Source organism: Notothenia rossii, assembly GCF_949606895.1.
Source record: "Notothenia rossii genome assembly, chromosome: 4".
NCBI classification, from domain to species: domain Eukaryota; kingdom Metazoa; phylum Chordata; class Actinopteri; order Perciformes; family Nototheniidae; genus Notothenia; species Notothenia rossii.
In genome coordinates, this window is record NC_136902.1 from 44,403,073 (window position 1) to 44,416,802 (window position 13,730).

General features: G+C 44.7%; 1 protein-coding gene across 1 annotated transcript in view; it reads right to left on the reverse strand.

Moving 5' to 3' along the window:
- The window catches only part of vps13d (vacuolar protein sorting 13 homolog D), a 117,250-nt gene that overhangs the window by 56,714 nt on the left and 46,806 nt on the right, over positions 1-13,730 (reverse strand). Inside the window, 8 exon segments of the mRNA XM_079679099.1 lie at positions 1,180-1,312; positions 1,314-1,381; positions 1,495-1,569; positions 1,742-1,916; positions 6,490-6,645; positions 7,073-7,206; positions 8,738-9,033; positions 13,132-13,356. Of these exon segments, the coding sequence (XP_079535225.1) occupies positions 1,180-1,312; positions 1,314-1,381; positions 1,495-1,569; positions 1,742-1,916; positions 6,490-6,645; positions 7,073-7,206; positions 8,738-9,033; positions 13,132-13,356 (1,262 nt within the window).

Sequence of the window (13,730 nt, forward strand, 5' to 3'; positions counted from 1 at the left end):
CTCCACTGACATACTAAGACAGTTTTTATTTGACTGTGAGAGTAGAGACCTGATGTGTGCAGTGGCGTTTTCTCCTGGAGGCCAAGGGAAGCCAGGCTTCCCCTGTTTTTTCGGATTGTAGTTATAATTTTAATAAATAAATAAAAAACACTTCGTTTAGTTTCGGAAATTCTTTGTTGTGTGTTGCTGCCGGCCCGTCTCTCCCCCATTCTCATTGAGTATTTTACAAAGAGTGAAACAGCGCCCCTCTAGATGTTATGGTGAAACAGTAGATTGTACTCTCTGTTGCGAGAGGAGGCCAGCCGAAATTTGCTTCCCTTGGTGAAAAAAAATGGAGGGATTGACCAATCAGATGAGGCTCACGTCATGCCCCTGCCAACCTGTGATTGGTCAGGGCCATGGCAGGGGAAGCCAGAGGCGGCTGGCTTCCCTTCCCTCACAATCCAATCAAATCGCATCAACTTAGTGGTTGCAGCTGACGCGTCCCAAAAAGCGGAAGTAAGCTGCGCTCGGTTTTCCCTCGACAAAATAGCAATGGGATTTCTCCATAGGATTTTGGAAAATAGCTCGAAAAAAGGTCAGTGGAAAAACGAACCTGTTAGGTAAATGCACGTTTTGTTCAGTCGGATAATATCCACATGTCTACCCTACTTTTATAATTTTCGAATCATAAATCTAATCGATAGAAGATAGATAGCGTCACTGCACCACTCTCACCGCAGTTAGAAAGTAGCAAGCAACTGAAGCAAGAGTAATTATGGAGGGTGGAGATTTGGAGTATTTCATCAAAAATAATTGGACTAAACTTCCGCTGCAGCAGCAACAACAAATACAATCTGATGACAGGCCAATGCCAAAACTGGAGCTGTGTACAGCAAGGAACAAAGGAGCGAACCAGACGTAAAACGTTAAAGGTCTCCTGATTTAGTTTGTGAATGAATGCTTATTAGAGTTTCGGCTGGAGAAGTGCGCGCGGACCTGTCGGTCAGATAACAGGCGTGTGTAAGTCCTGCATCTGTATGATACAAATGTGTGTAAAATGATACCGGGGCGCTGTAATCACTCATCTGGTTACATTATTACATTGACCACCACACCCCCCCCACCCCAAAAGAAAGGACGTATTATTGGCTTCCCCTAATTTTTTCCCCACGCCACGCTACTGGATGTGTGACTTACTGGAGAAGGTGAGCTCAGCCAGTGGTATGTCACAGTCCAGGCAGTCATCAATGAAGCAGATGCACACACTCTCAGCCTTCACCTCCACCCCCGACAGAAGAGCAGAGTGGCTGCTGGAGGCAGAGTTCGCCCGGGGCTCTGGCATGGCCTGCCATGTTCTCAGCATTCTCTAGCAACCACGTGGCAGCCTGGTCCAGCTGGCCTGAGGGACGAATAATTATGTCTTTATAAAGCGCTCATTCAATAATGATGAAGAGACTAGGTTCTTCTGTCTGGTCACCAGCTGTGTGGAACGTGTTAAAGGTCTGACCCCACCTTTACAGTGGATCAGGGCTCTTTTGCAATCCTCTTTCCTGAAGCCAAGGTCTTGTAAATGGGTCAGCTGGCCCGCTGTGTAGACAAAACAAAAATTCAGAAAGTAAAGCATTTCTCACATCACTGTTACTGAACATCAACATTGCCAACTTTAAAGCAAAATTACATGACAATTAACAATTTCATGCAATCCAATATAACCCAGTACTTGGTCCCTTTGGGGACTGAAAATCACTCATGACCTATGAGGGGAGGGCCTCGGTCTTCTGCCTGAAGAGGTCCTTGGGTCTAGCTGCAGGCTCAGTGCTGCTTTCACAGTCAGAGGGCAGCGCAGAACTGGAGATAGGGATGGACCTGGCGATTGCCAAGAAGAGCTGAATGTCGTTGTAGGAAAGACGAATGTCCAGAGTAGGAAACTGAATCTGCAACAGAAACAAAAAAACAGTTTAAGGGGCAATCTAGCCGCTTTACAAAGTCACTTCACTAGTGATGGGGAGCATAAGTCATCCTGCGGAACAGCCATTTTATATCCCCTGTGTTTTGTTTTGTCGAGACTGAGACATGATTCACCTGTTTGAGAAATGTGGAAATCTGACAGGAAGGGATAGTCTAATGAAAGAAACTGTTGCGTTGCATTATGGTAAATGTAGAATGGGCACATATTTATAACAACTTTATGGAAATCAAATACTAACATACTTGGGTACTCTTTGAAAACCATGTAACGATTTAAAACGTACTGGTAAAAAGATGGTGTTAACAAATAAAGCTGATAGAAATTTACAATGAGCCAGGAGTAAACATGTTGTGAAAGGAACAGTAAGGATTGTTCATATAAGTAGAAAGATGGAACACTTTGGATTTGTCAGATAGAGAGTTTGCTTTTGTGTCTTCAGTGACCACACTTTCCCACAGAAATGCTTACATGTCCCATCCATGCATCCATCCTTTAGTTTGAACTGTTATCTACAGGGTAATAATAATAATAATAAATGTTATTTGTATTGCACTTTACATTTGAAACAAACCTCAAAGTGCTACAGTACATAATAAAAAAAGATAAAGAAAACCATTTGCAAGAGTCAAAATGTATAAACAGGTTAAAAAACAAGTTTAAAAACACGTTTTAAAAAGGAGAGGCAGGGTTATTAAAACCGGCTTAAAAAGCTAACCAAATGCTTTGTTAAAATGGTAAGTTTTTAGTGCTCTCTTAAAAGTGTTCACAGGTTGAGGAGCTCTGAGATGGTCTGGGAGTGAGTTCCACAGCCGGGGGGCAGCTGCACAGAAAGCTCGATCTCCCATAGTGCGGAGGTTGGTGTGCCGTTCCTTCAGCTTGTTAGTATTTCCCGAGCGGAGGCTGCGGGTGGCGGTTTGTGGTTCAATCAATTCCTTGAGGTAGGGGGGGGCATTTCCGTGGATACACTGGTGTGTTAACAGGGTGATTTTGAATTCTGTCCGGGAGGTGATGGGAAGCCAGTACAGTGATTTGAGAATGGGGGTGATGTGCTCGTATTTGCGCACTCTCGTCAGGATCCTAGCAGCGCTGTTCTGTATGTATTGGAGCTTTTGAAGGCTCTTGCTAGGGATCCCGACGAGAAGTGCATTACAGTAGTCCAACCTGGAGGAGACAAAGGCGTGGACCAACTTTTCGGCGTCAGGAAGAGTGAGGGTGGGGCGGAGTTTAGCTATATTTCTAAGGTGGAAGAAGGATGTTTTGCAGAGGTGTTTGATGTGGGTCTCATAGTTGAGGCAGGGGTCCATTTTGACGCCCAGGTTGGTGACAACTGATGAGAGGGGAAGGTCCTGGTCGGAGAAGGTGATGCTTGTTATGGGGGATGATTTAACTTAGTGTGGGGTGCCGATGAGAATGGCCTCGGTTTTGGAGCTGTTGAGTTGTAGAAAGTTTTGTTTCATCCACGCCTTTATCTCCTCCAGGCAGATGGTGATTGTGGATGAAGGTGATGGTGACGGGGATGACAGTGGGACTGCAGAGCGGGGGGGGACAGGGGGGGTCCATTTTTATGTAGAGCTGTGTGTCATCAGCATAGCAATGGAATGATAGTCCATGCCTGCTGATGACACGGCCGAGGGGGAGCATATACAAGGTAATAGGGTGGGGCCAAGCACGGATCCTTGGGGTACACCACAAGTGACGGGTTGGGTGGGGGAATGAGCACCTCCCATGGAGACACACTCAGTCCTTCCGGTCAGGTAGGACCGGAACCAGTCCAGGGAGGTGTCATAGAGTCCTGACCAGTGCTGTTTCAGTACTGTGAGCGGAGCGGAAACCAGACTGGTTTCGGAGATGTTGTTGTTGTTGAGGTGGTGTTGCAGTTGGGTGGCGACTATTTTTTCCAACACTTTGGAGAGGAATGGTAGGTTAGAGATGGGCCTGTAATTTGCGAGAGCGTCCGGGTCTAAGGTAGGTTTTTTGAGGAGGGGAGTGATAATGGCCGTTTTTAGAGCTGATGGAACGTGACCGGACTGTAGAGAATGGTTTATTGCTTTGGTGATCAGGGGGCTTATGGCTTGGATGTGTAATTTGACCAGGGCTGTGGGAAAGGGGTCCAGGGTGCATGTGGAAGGCTTCATCCGGCGGATGGTGTCCTCAACCTCTTGCTGCGTGGTGGGAGAAAAGCAGCAGAGAGGCTGGGAGGCCCCAGACTGTGGGATGGCAGTTGGAGCAGATGGAGTGGGGGGGCCGGAGAGGGAGGAACGGATAGTGTCAACTTTGGTTTTGAAGAAGACCATGAAGTTGTTGCACTGTTCTGCAGTGATGGCTCTGTTTGAGGGGGGTTGAGGTTTTAGGAAGTGATTTATGGTTGAGAAAAGCTGTTTTGAGTTGCCGGCACTGTTATTGATGATGTTTGAGTAGAAGTTGGACTGAGCGTCTCTGAGGGACTTAGTGTAGGCCTTTTGGTGTTCCCTGTAGGCCATTTTATGAACCGTGAGCCCTGAGGTCTTGAGCCGCCGTTCCAGGACACGCCCAGCAGCCTTCATTTTCTGCAGCTCGCTGGTGAACCATGGAGCTGAGCGGGAGAATGTGACTGTTCTTGATTTTATTGGGGCGTGAATGTCAAGGAGCCTGCTCAGGGATTGGTTGTAGTAGTCCACCGATTCATTTGCTGATGAATGGGTTGCAGAGGCGAGATGATGGAGGTCCAAGGTCAAGGTGTCCGGGTTGATGTGTTTGAAGTTTCTGAAGTGGATTTCACGCTTGGGTTTGGTGTGGGAGGGTGGAAATGGCAGTTCCATGGAAATGACCTTGTGGTTGGACACGCCCATTTCGTAAACTAGTATGTTACTAACCGGGGCTGAGTCAGTGATAACTAGGTCTAATGTGTGCCCCTTTATGTGTGTGGGGACATGGATGTGTTGTGAGAGGTTAAGGCAGTCCAGTAGTTGTAAAAACTCAGATGCAAAAGGGGAGGAGGGGTTGTCTACGTGGATGTTCACGTCACCGAGAATTAGGATGTTGGGGGATGTAGTGCAGAGTGATGTGAGGAGGTCGTGTATTTCCGAGATGAAAACTGAATTTGGTTTCAGTTTGGGTGGGCGGTAGATGAGTAGTATTGTAAGATTGAAAGGTGGTTTACATTTGACTGCAAGGCATTCAAATGAGGATGGTGGGGGGAGGGGGAGAGATGTTAGTTCCAGCTCATTTTTGTGAACAATGGCTAAGCCACCACCCACCCGCCCAGTGCTGCGTGCTTTTTGAATATAGCTATAGCCGGGAGGACAGGCTTTATTCAAAGTTGAATAAACCTCAGGTGGGTGCCAGGTCTCTGTGAGGCACATGAGGTCTAAGTCCTTGTCCAGTATGTGTTCATTTATGAGTGATGATTTAAGTGTGAGGGATTGTGTGTTGAAAAGTTCCAGTTTAACTGTTGGTGAAACAATGAATCTCTGTAGTGGTCGTAGTACACGGAGATCCACTCCTCGTTTTCCATGTAGATCCATTCCACATTTTCCATTGAAATCCACTCCATGTTTTCCATGCAGCTGCCTGGTCTGCAGCACTCTCGCGGTGTTTCCAGTGTTACATACCAGAGGAGCGTCAGAGCTCTGATGACACGTCACAGTAGCGACGGTGCGAAAAGCTGTGTGGAAGGAAGGAATATGGTGGCCGGGCAGCAGGTAAACAAACTGACGGCGGGTGCTTCTGTGGATGTAGCGTGGTCGGCGAAGGAGTCCAAGTTTTTTGATGAATGAAACACAGGCTGGGATGGTGTGTTTATTTAGTTCCAGCAGGCGCGAGATGGAATATTGCTGCATCATGCCGGTCAGGATGTAAGTCCTGAACAGTTTTAGCCGTTTGCTAGGCTAACCGGCGCGCTGGGGGCTGCTGGCTGGCAGCCGGCTGGCTGTGGAGAGTAGTGCGGTCCAAGGCAACGAAGGCCTAACCGCTCCGGGGCTGAGGGGCAGCCCGGGATAGAATCTCGCACAGTAGCGCTGGAGAGAGCCAACGTGATCCAAGGCTCAGGACAGGAATGGAGGACTGGAACGGTAGCTTCGCTGCAGCGATCAGCCGCTTGTTGGTATGGCTGTGGATGATGCGGTCCCAGGCGACAAAGGCCTAACCGCTCCGGGGCTGAGGAGCCCGGGATGAATCCTCGCAGCAGCGCTGGACAGGGACAAAACGTCCACACAAAGTGGCTACCGAACCGTCACTAATCCGCCACCAGTTGATGTAATGGACGGGCAGGTAAGCAAAACCAACCGCACACAGACTCGTAGAAACTCTCAAAAGGTCTGTGACAAAGCTATGGTAATAATTAAATACAATCTAAAATTGAATGTACAACTAGTCTTAAACTAGCCCTAGACTAGCTCCGTTGGAGAAGCGGCGAACAACCAGCGCCAGCGTCCTCTCCTATAGGCGTCCTATAGGGTAAGAGCCTATCCCCATCAGACACTGGGAGAAGTTGTAATAACCATTGCACCATCAACAGTAACATCATTGTATAGCCAATTGTGGTTGTGTGCTATCCTGACCTCCAGCAGGGGAGGGATGTCCTCCACGTTGAAGGCGTCCAGTAGACCCGAGCTGCTCTGGTATGTGGGGCTCCCACACAGCTCCACCTGAATGTTGACTGGGTCGATAATGGACAGCGCTGTCTCCTGCTCACTGCCCAGCCGACACGAGAAAACCTGGGAGGGGACAGGACTCCTCACGGTCAAAGCATTACCTTGGGTTCTGAATAGTCAGTTAGTAATAATAGTCCTCATTGTCCTAATGAAGTGTTTACCTATCCCATATTACATACTAAAGTCACAATACCACTCTGCACTGAACTCACCCAATCAAGGGTAGGAGTAGCATGGGGAGTGGTATGGCAGTAGCGGCAGTAACACAATCCATACTTAAAATGACTTATCTTGTGTAGAAATAATAATATTTGAAGTGGCAAGTTAAAGTTGTACATTTTAGCAGATCAACAACCGCAAAGATTTCAGTTAATTATTCATCTATTTAATTAAGTAGGGGATATTTTGATGATTGGTAGCAGATAACACTAGCTGTCTCTCAGCAGGATGTTAGAATATTTAAAGGGTTAATATGATAGTTGGAGATCACCTCTATTCCTGCGAGGCTGCCAGAGAAGGGTCTGTCCAGCAGGCGGGGTTTGTATGTGAGGACGGTGGTGCCCTTCAGAATGATGGCGTTGGTATCCAGACAAGACGAGTCCTCCACAACCACAAACTCTGTGCCTGCAGAAACACACACCTGGTCAACTGAAGCTCCCATTCAGCTCAGAAACCAACTTATTGTATATACAGGGGTGCACATAACTGGTACGCAGGTAAGCATGCGGGGCAAGCATTTGAATTGCGTAAAGTCACTTGTGTCACTAAGCGCCTTTGCGTACCTGATAGCTCATCAAAACAAAAACACATATTTCGTTTACACATGTTTCTTATCAACAGTCAGTAAACTACTAACATGTCCAAAAAACAAAATACTTTAAGCAGCTAAGTTGGCGTTTCGTTCCCTGCAAAAAATCTTCGGATGTTCTTGTCTGATTGAACTGGGTGCTGGTCGAACCACGCAGGCCATAACCGACGGACTGGTGAAGCCTTTACAGGAGGCTTCACAGAAAGTCTAAGTCGGTCGCTGTGTGCACAGAAGGGGCTGCTGTTAACGTCGGTGTGTACAACAGAATTGTGCCAAAACTCCGCCAACTGGCTGCAGTTTTATTTAGTTTTTGTTAATGGAAGAGTTTGAAATCAGACAGAGGTGGAAGAAGTACTCAGATCTTTTGTAGGAATAGTCTGTTACAGTAAAAGTCCTGCATTAAAAATGTTACTCAAGTAATAGTAGAAAAGTATTAGCATCAAAATATAGCGAAAGTAGCGACAGTAAAAGTAGTCATTGTGCAGATTGGTCCATTTCAGAATAATGGGTGCTGTATCAGGGTGCAATGTTTGCATCTCTGCAGTTGTGTTTGCTGAATACTGTAGCATTTAATCACTTATTTGTTATAGTTTTCACAGGCTACTATAATGAAAAAACATTAATATTTTTTAGTACATTACTTGAATAAGTGTACTTAGTTACTTCCCACATCAGATATGACTTCAAGTCATGTGATCATTTCTTAGTATTTGATCCTCCAACCTGGCCTCAGGAAATGCACAGTTTTGGCAACACGTTTTGGAGAAAGCAAATGGGAGGCTTAAACAGGGACAGGGAGGTGCATCTGCAGCATCTTCATCATCTAGCATGCAATAAGAGGAATTAGAGGACAGTGAGGGGGACTGCACTTATTAACACCACGCTTCGTGTGGGGTGAGTACCAAACTCTGTCTCCTGGTACTCATCTGAGTAACTCACTAAAAGGTTATGTGTATAAACATTTTTCAAAATGGCATTTAAATGATAAATAAAAAGACAAAAGCTAAAATATGCTGCCTATGCTATCAGTTGGCAATAAATAACACATTTATTGAAGAGTGTTTAAATGTGCTTGAGCTCACTGGCTATCAAAGTGCTTTCTGAAATGTTCATTGATGGTCCAGTGTGCTGCTGATGATCGTAGCTGAGGTGTGGCCACTGTAATGTAGTGAATGTACTGTACTCCTTATTTAATAACAAAAGTGCAATTTGAGTTCAATTTAAAAATTAAATATTGTTTTTTTATCAAAAACATTATACACCCCACACAAAAAAAAACCTGTTGTATTGGTATTTATAAACCTAAAACATAATAAATGGGCAGATAAGAAGACATTCTTCTCTGACCTGTGACGTTGATCTTGACCTCCAGGCAGCGGTCCTGAGTGACGGGCACAGTGGACCTCTTGGTGACCACACCGCTCTTCACCGTCTTTGGCATGACGGCCCCGGTGGTGCTGGTGGTGGCGGGGCCCGGGTCCGTGCTGGCGTCACCGGGCCGGCTCTGACCAGGCTCAACAGCTCCTGGCACCTTCTCCACCGGCACCCGCAGGAAGTCTCTGACCAGCTGCAGCCAGTCGAAGATGAGAAACACTCTCAGGTTGTTCAGCACCACAGTGAAGCAGGAGGAGTCACGCGTGGATCTGCAGGAAAGTGGACCAACAACTTGTGACAAACGTTTAACCATCTAACACCGTCTGAAATCGGCTTCAAAATCTCATAGGGAGACCTCAATGCGTTGAAGCTTTAACTGTTGCCATGGTGATGGACTGCCCAATCAGCTTTCGAATGCATCCGTTTCTTTATGTTTTGTGGCGACAGCATGGCGTTAGCTGGTGATAGAAAGCTCAGCTGATTCAATTCAATTCAAGGCTTTATTGTCATGTGCACATTAGCTTCAGTTTAGATATGGCAATGAAAAACTTAGCTCACAGGCTCCTCCAAAAGTGTAACATACAGTGGGGAAAAAAAGTATTTAGTCAGCCACCAATTGTGCAAGTTCTCCCACTTAAAAAGATGAGAGAGGCCTGTAATTGTCATCCTAGGTATACCTCAACTATGAGAGACAAAATGAGAAAGAAAAAAAAATCCAGAAAATCACATTGTCTGATTTTTTAAGAATTTATTTGCAAATGATGGTGGAAAATAAGTATTTGGTCAATAACAAAAGTTCATCTCAATACTTTGTTATATACCCTTTGTTGGCAATGACAAAGGTCAAACGTTTTCTGTAAGTCTTCACAAGGTTTTCACACACTGTTGCTGGTATTTTGGCCCATTCCTCCATGCAGATCTCCTCTAGAGCAGTGATGTTGTCGCTGTCGCTGGGCAACACGGACTTTCAACTCCCTCCAAAGATTTTCTATGGGGTTGAGATCTGGAGAATGGCTAGGCCACTCCAGGACCTTGAAATGCTTCTTACGAAGCCACTCCTTCGTTGCCCGGGCGGTGTGTTTGGGATCATTGTCATGCTGAAAGACCCAGCCACGTTTCATCTTCAATGCCCTTGCTGATGGAAGGAGGTTGTCACTCAAAATCTCACAATACATGGCCCCATTCATTCTTTCCTTTCCTTTCAGTCGTCCTGGTCCCTTTGCAGAAAAACAGCCGCAAAGCATGATGTTTCCACCCCCGTGTTTCACAGTAGGTATGGTTCCCATCAGCAAAAACACGTGGGTTTGCTATCCTGGCTCCAAAATGGTTGAATGAGCTCCCCATTGAAATCAGGACAGTAGATAGCTTGCACATCTTCCGGCGCAGACTGAAAACTCATCTCTTTCGACTCCACTTCGAGCGATAGAATTACTAACAAAGCACTTATATACTAATAAAGGGCTGGCTTACCTAAAGCCAGTTGAGTAGCACTTGAAATGTTTGGCTCTATGAAACCTGATGTACTTATATGATTCTGTTTTCTTCAAGGTTATATCTTTCCGGTTGAATGTACTTATTGTAAGTCGCTTTGGATAAAAGCGTCAGCTAAATGCAATGTAATGTAATGTAATGTGTTCTTTGGATGCAACTCAGCATTCTTTCTCCTCCAAACACGTCGAGTTGAGTTTTTACCAAAAAGTTATATTTTGGTTTCATCTGACCATGTGACATTCCCCCAATCCTCTTCTGGATCATCTAATTGCTCTCTAGCAAACTTCAGACGGGCCTGGACATGTACTGGCTTAAGCAGGGGGACACGTCTGGCACTGCAGGATTTGAGTCCCTGGCGGCGTAGTGTGTTACTGATGGTAGCCTTTGTTACTTTGGTCCCAGCTCTCTGCAGGTCATTGACTAGGTCCCCCCGTGTGGTTCTGGGATTTTTGCTCACCGTTCTTGTGATCATTTTGACCCCACGGGGTGAGATCTTGCGTGGAGCCCCAGATCGAGGGAGATTATCAGTGGTCTTGTATGTCTTGTATGGTCTTCCATTTTCTAATAATTGCTCCCACAGTTGATTTCTTCACACCAAGCTGCTTACCTATTGCAGATTCAGTCTTCTCAGCCTGGTGCAGGTCTACAATTTTGTTTCTGGTGTCCTTTGACAGCTCTTTGGTCTTGGCCATAGTGGAGTTTGGAGTGTGACTGTTTGAGGTTGTGGAAAAGTGTATTTTATACTGATAACGAGTTCAAACAGGTGCCATTAATGCAGTTAACAAGTGGAGGACAGAGGAGGCTCTTAAAGAAGAAGTTACAGGTCTGTGAGAGCTAGAAATCTTGTTTGTTTGTAGGTGACCAAATACTTATTTTACAGAGGAATTTACCAATTAATTCATTACAAATCCTACAATGTGATTTCCTGTATTCTTTCCCCCCATTCTGTCTCTCATAGTTGAAGAGTACCTAGGATGAAAATGACAGGCCTCTCTCCTCTTTTTAAGTAGGAGAACTTGCACAATTGGTGGCTGACTAAATACTTTTTTGCCCCACTGTATGTAGATAGTATAAGAAATGTGCAGAATATGACAGTTTAATGGTGGATGTATACAGACATATTGATAGATGTCTTGTAATGCACTGTTGAGGAACCTGCGACCCAAGTTTTTCATTCATTGCATAACTACACCGTAGTTGTGTATAATATGATATGTCAATAAACCTTAGAAAATCTTGAAATCTTGAAAGGGATGTGCAAAATAGTCATTATATACAGTTTTTAATTAACTATTAGTAGAGAATAACGAGTAATGAATATACTTTATAGGGATCCTATTAATATCTAATAATAAAATAATAAAATAAAATAATGTGCTTTAACCACTAGGTGTCCCTTTCTATCAGCTTTGCACCGTTATGGTGTAAATACCGCCTATCTACCAATTGGATCAAATGTAAAAGTCAGCCGAATTAGTGTTGATACTGCGAGGAGACGTATTGTGTGAAAAGAAATGTAAGATGTTGTTTAATTGCTGAAATATTTATGATCCACGTCACGTTTTCAGTTTTTGCGGCAGTTCTTCCAGTTTGTCTAGAAGTCTTCTCATCAGGGCTCTATAAATAGAGAACTACGGCAGATATGTAATATTCAATGCAACCAAACCATTTTTACAATACCGTTATGTGATGACTTTCAAAGAGAAAAGCAAGCACACTCGGAACAAAGTATTATTTTATTTTTTTTAAATGTTTTCGGATTTCACATTGCATAAACACCATTTCCCAACATGCATTACGGCTAAACCATCCAATCACAGAGCTGAGGATCTTGCCTACGTCTGTTTCCGGTATTTGTTTATGACAATGTGATGTGAGATGTGAGACTGGGTTGGAGAATTGCACAGGGGTAGCAATAAAGAAAACACCATTAAACAGTTACACAACAGAAATAATATCGATAGCAGCGTCCCTAGCAACCACCTTAGTAACAATGAAAACGTTGCATGGACACAATTTCCTGAAGTAATCTTCGTAATAACTAGCAAACTAAAGATCATGTACATCACCTGCGAACATAATCTGAAATAACAACTAATATTTCTCGCATCAAATGACATCAAAACGCATTTTAATGGCCAGACTAACCTTAAAATAGGCATTTTCCACCGAGAATAAAACGATTTTTGTAGAAATACTACGTCCCAAGTTGTGGACCAACGTAGTTATTACACGTTTAGATGAGACTGGGTTGGGAAGAACACTCTCGACTGCTGAATGGTCAGAGAGAATTGCTGGCAATGGGGGCTACAACTACAACAAAATGAACGTATTTTACCGTGGTTTAATTGTAATACACGTTTCAAAATGATGCCGAAGTAACAACATACTGATACCGGTCTGCAAACAAGACTGCAGGCGAAAAACCTTTTAAAATGCGTGTTTTTCTGAATGGAGATCGGATCGATCAGGCTAAGCTAACGTTGTATATACTCCGTCCATACTCACAACAACGGCCTATAGACATAAATAAACCAGCGACTGTATTCGCCATGACACAGACAGTCTGTGGTTTGTACTTGTTTAACATTTGTCTAGTTTCTGAACAGATATGAGGAGCTGTGAGCTCTGAGTGCTAACAGCTAACGGCTGATGTTTTGGTTTTGTGGTTCGCATTGAAGATGACGTCACAGCAGTTTTACGCAGCGTCGCTCCGCCCGCCGAACAGCCGATCGCCCCGCCTACACTGCGTTACTATTAAGCTGTGCTAAGCCGTGCTAGGTCCTGCAGTGGAAAAGCGCCTTTAGACACATTTGGCTTAATACTTTTGATATTTTTATAAGCTTCGAAGCTCAAAAAGTTTGACACAGCCCTACCTGTAATGCAGCTCCAGCTGCAGTGTGGCCCGGTTGGTGCCGGTTTTGGAGGGCTGGAGGATGCAGTCAAACACATTGTGCCGTCCCCCTGCGGCCCACCCTGGGCTTTTGTTGGGCCCTTTACAGCGAGTGTCATATGCCAGCAGTGAGTGAGACACCAGGTTAACAGACTTGGATCCATTGGAGAAACTCTCAAAGAGTAGCTTTGATTTCATGAAGTCAAACCTTTGTAAGAGAGAAACAAACATAATATTAAGATGGCATCTCTTTAAACCTTTTTAAAAACGTTCAACTATGATGCAGAAATTCAGTCTACTGGGTTGAAATGTTCTAGCTTAAAGCTGTGAGACATGATAATCTTCAAATTGTATCTGTGTTTGCTAAAGACCAGCAGCTAGCGTTAGCCTCAGTCCGAGTAGGAGTTTCAAATACTTTTGAAATGTTTGGTCACAGACAGAGATCGTCCCAACATTGTGGGCCAAGGTACTGTCAATATGACCTTGTGAATTTATAATGGTGTTGGGCTGAAGTCATTCTTGCATAATCCGTATCAAATAGAAATGCCTATGCTAAGCTTGCATGTGAATTTACGTGAGGAA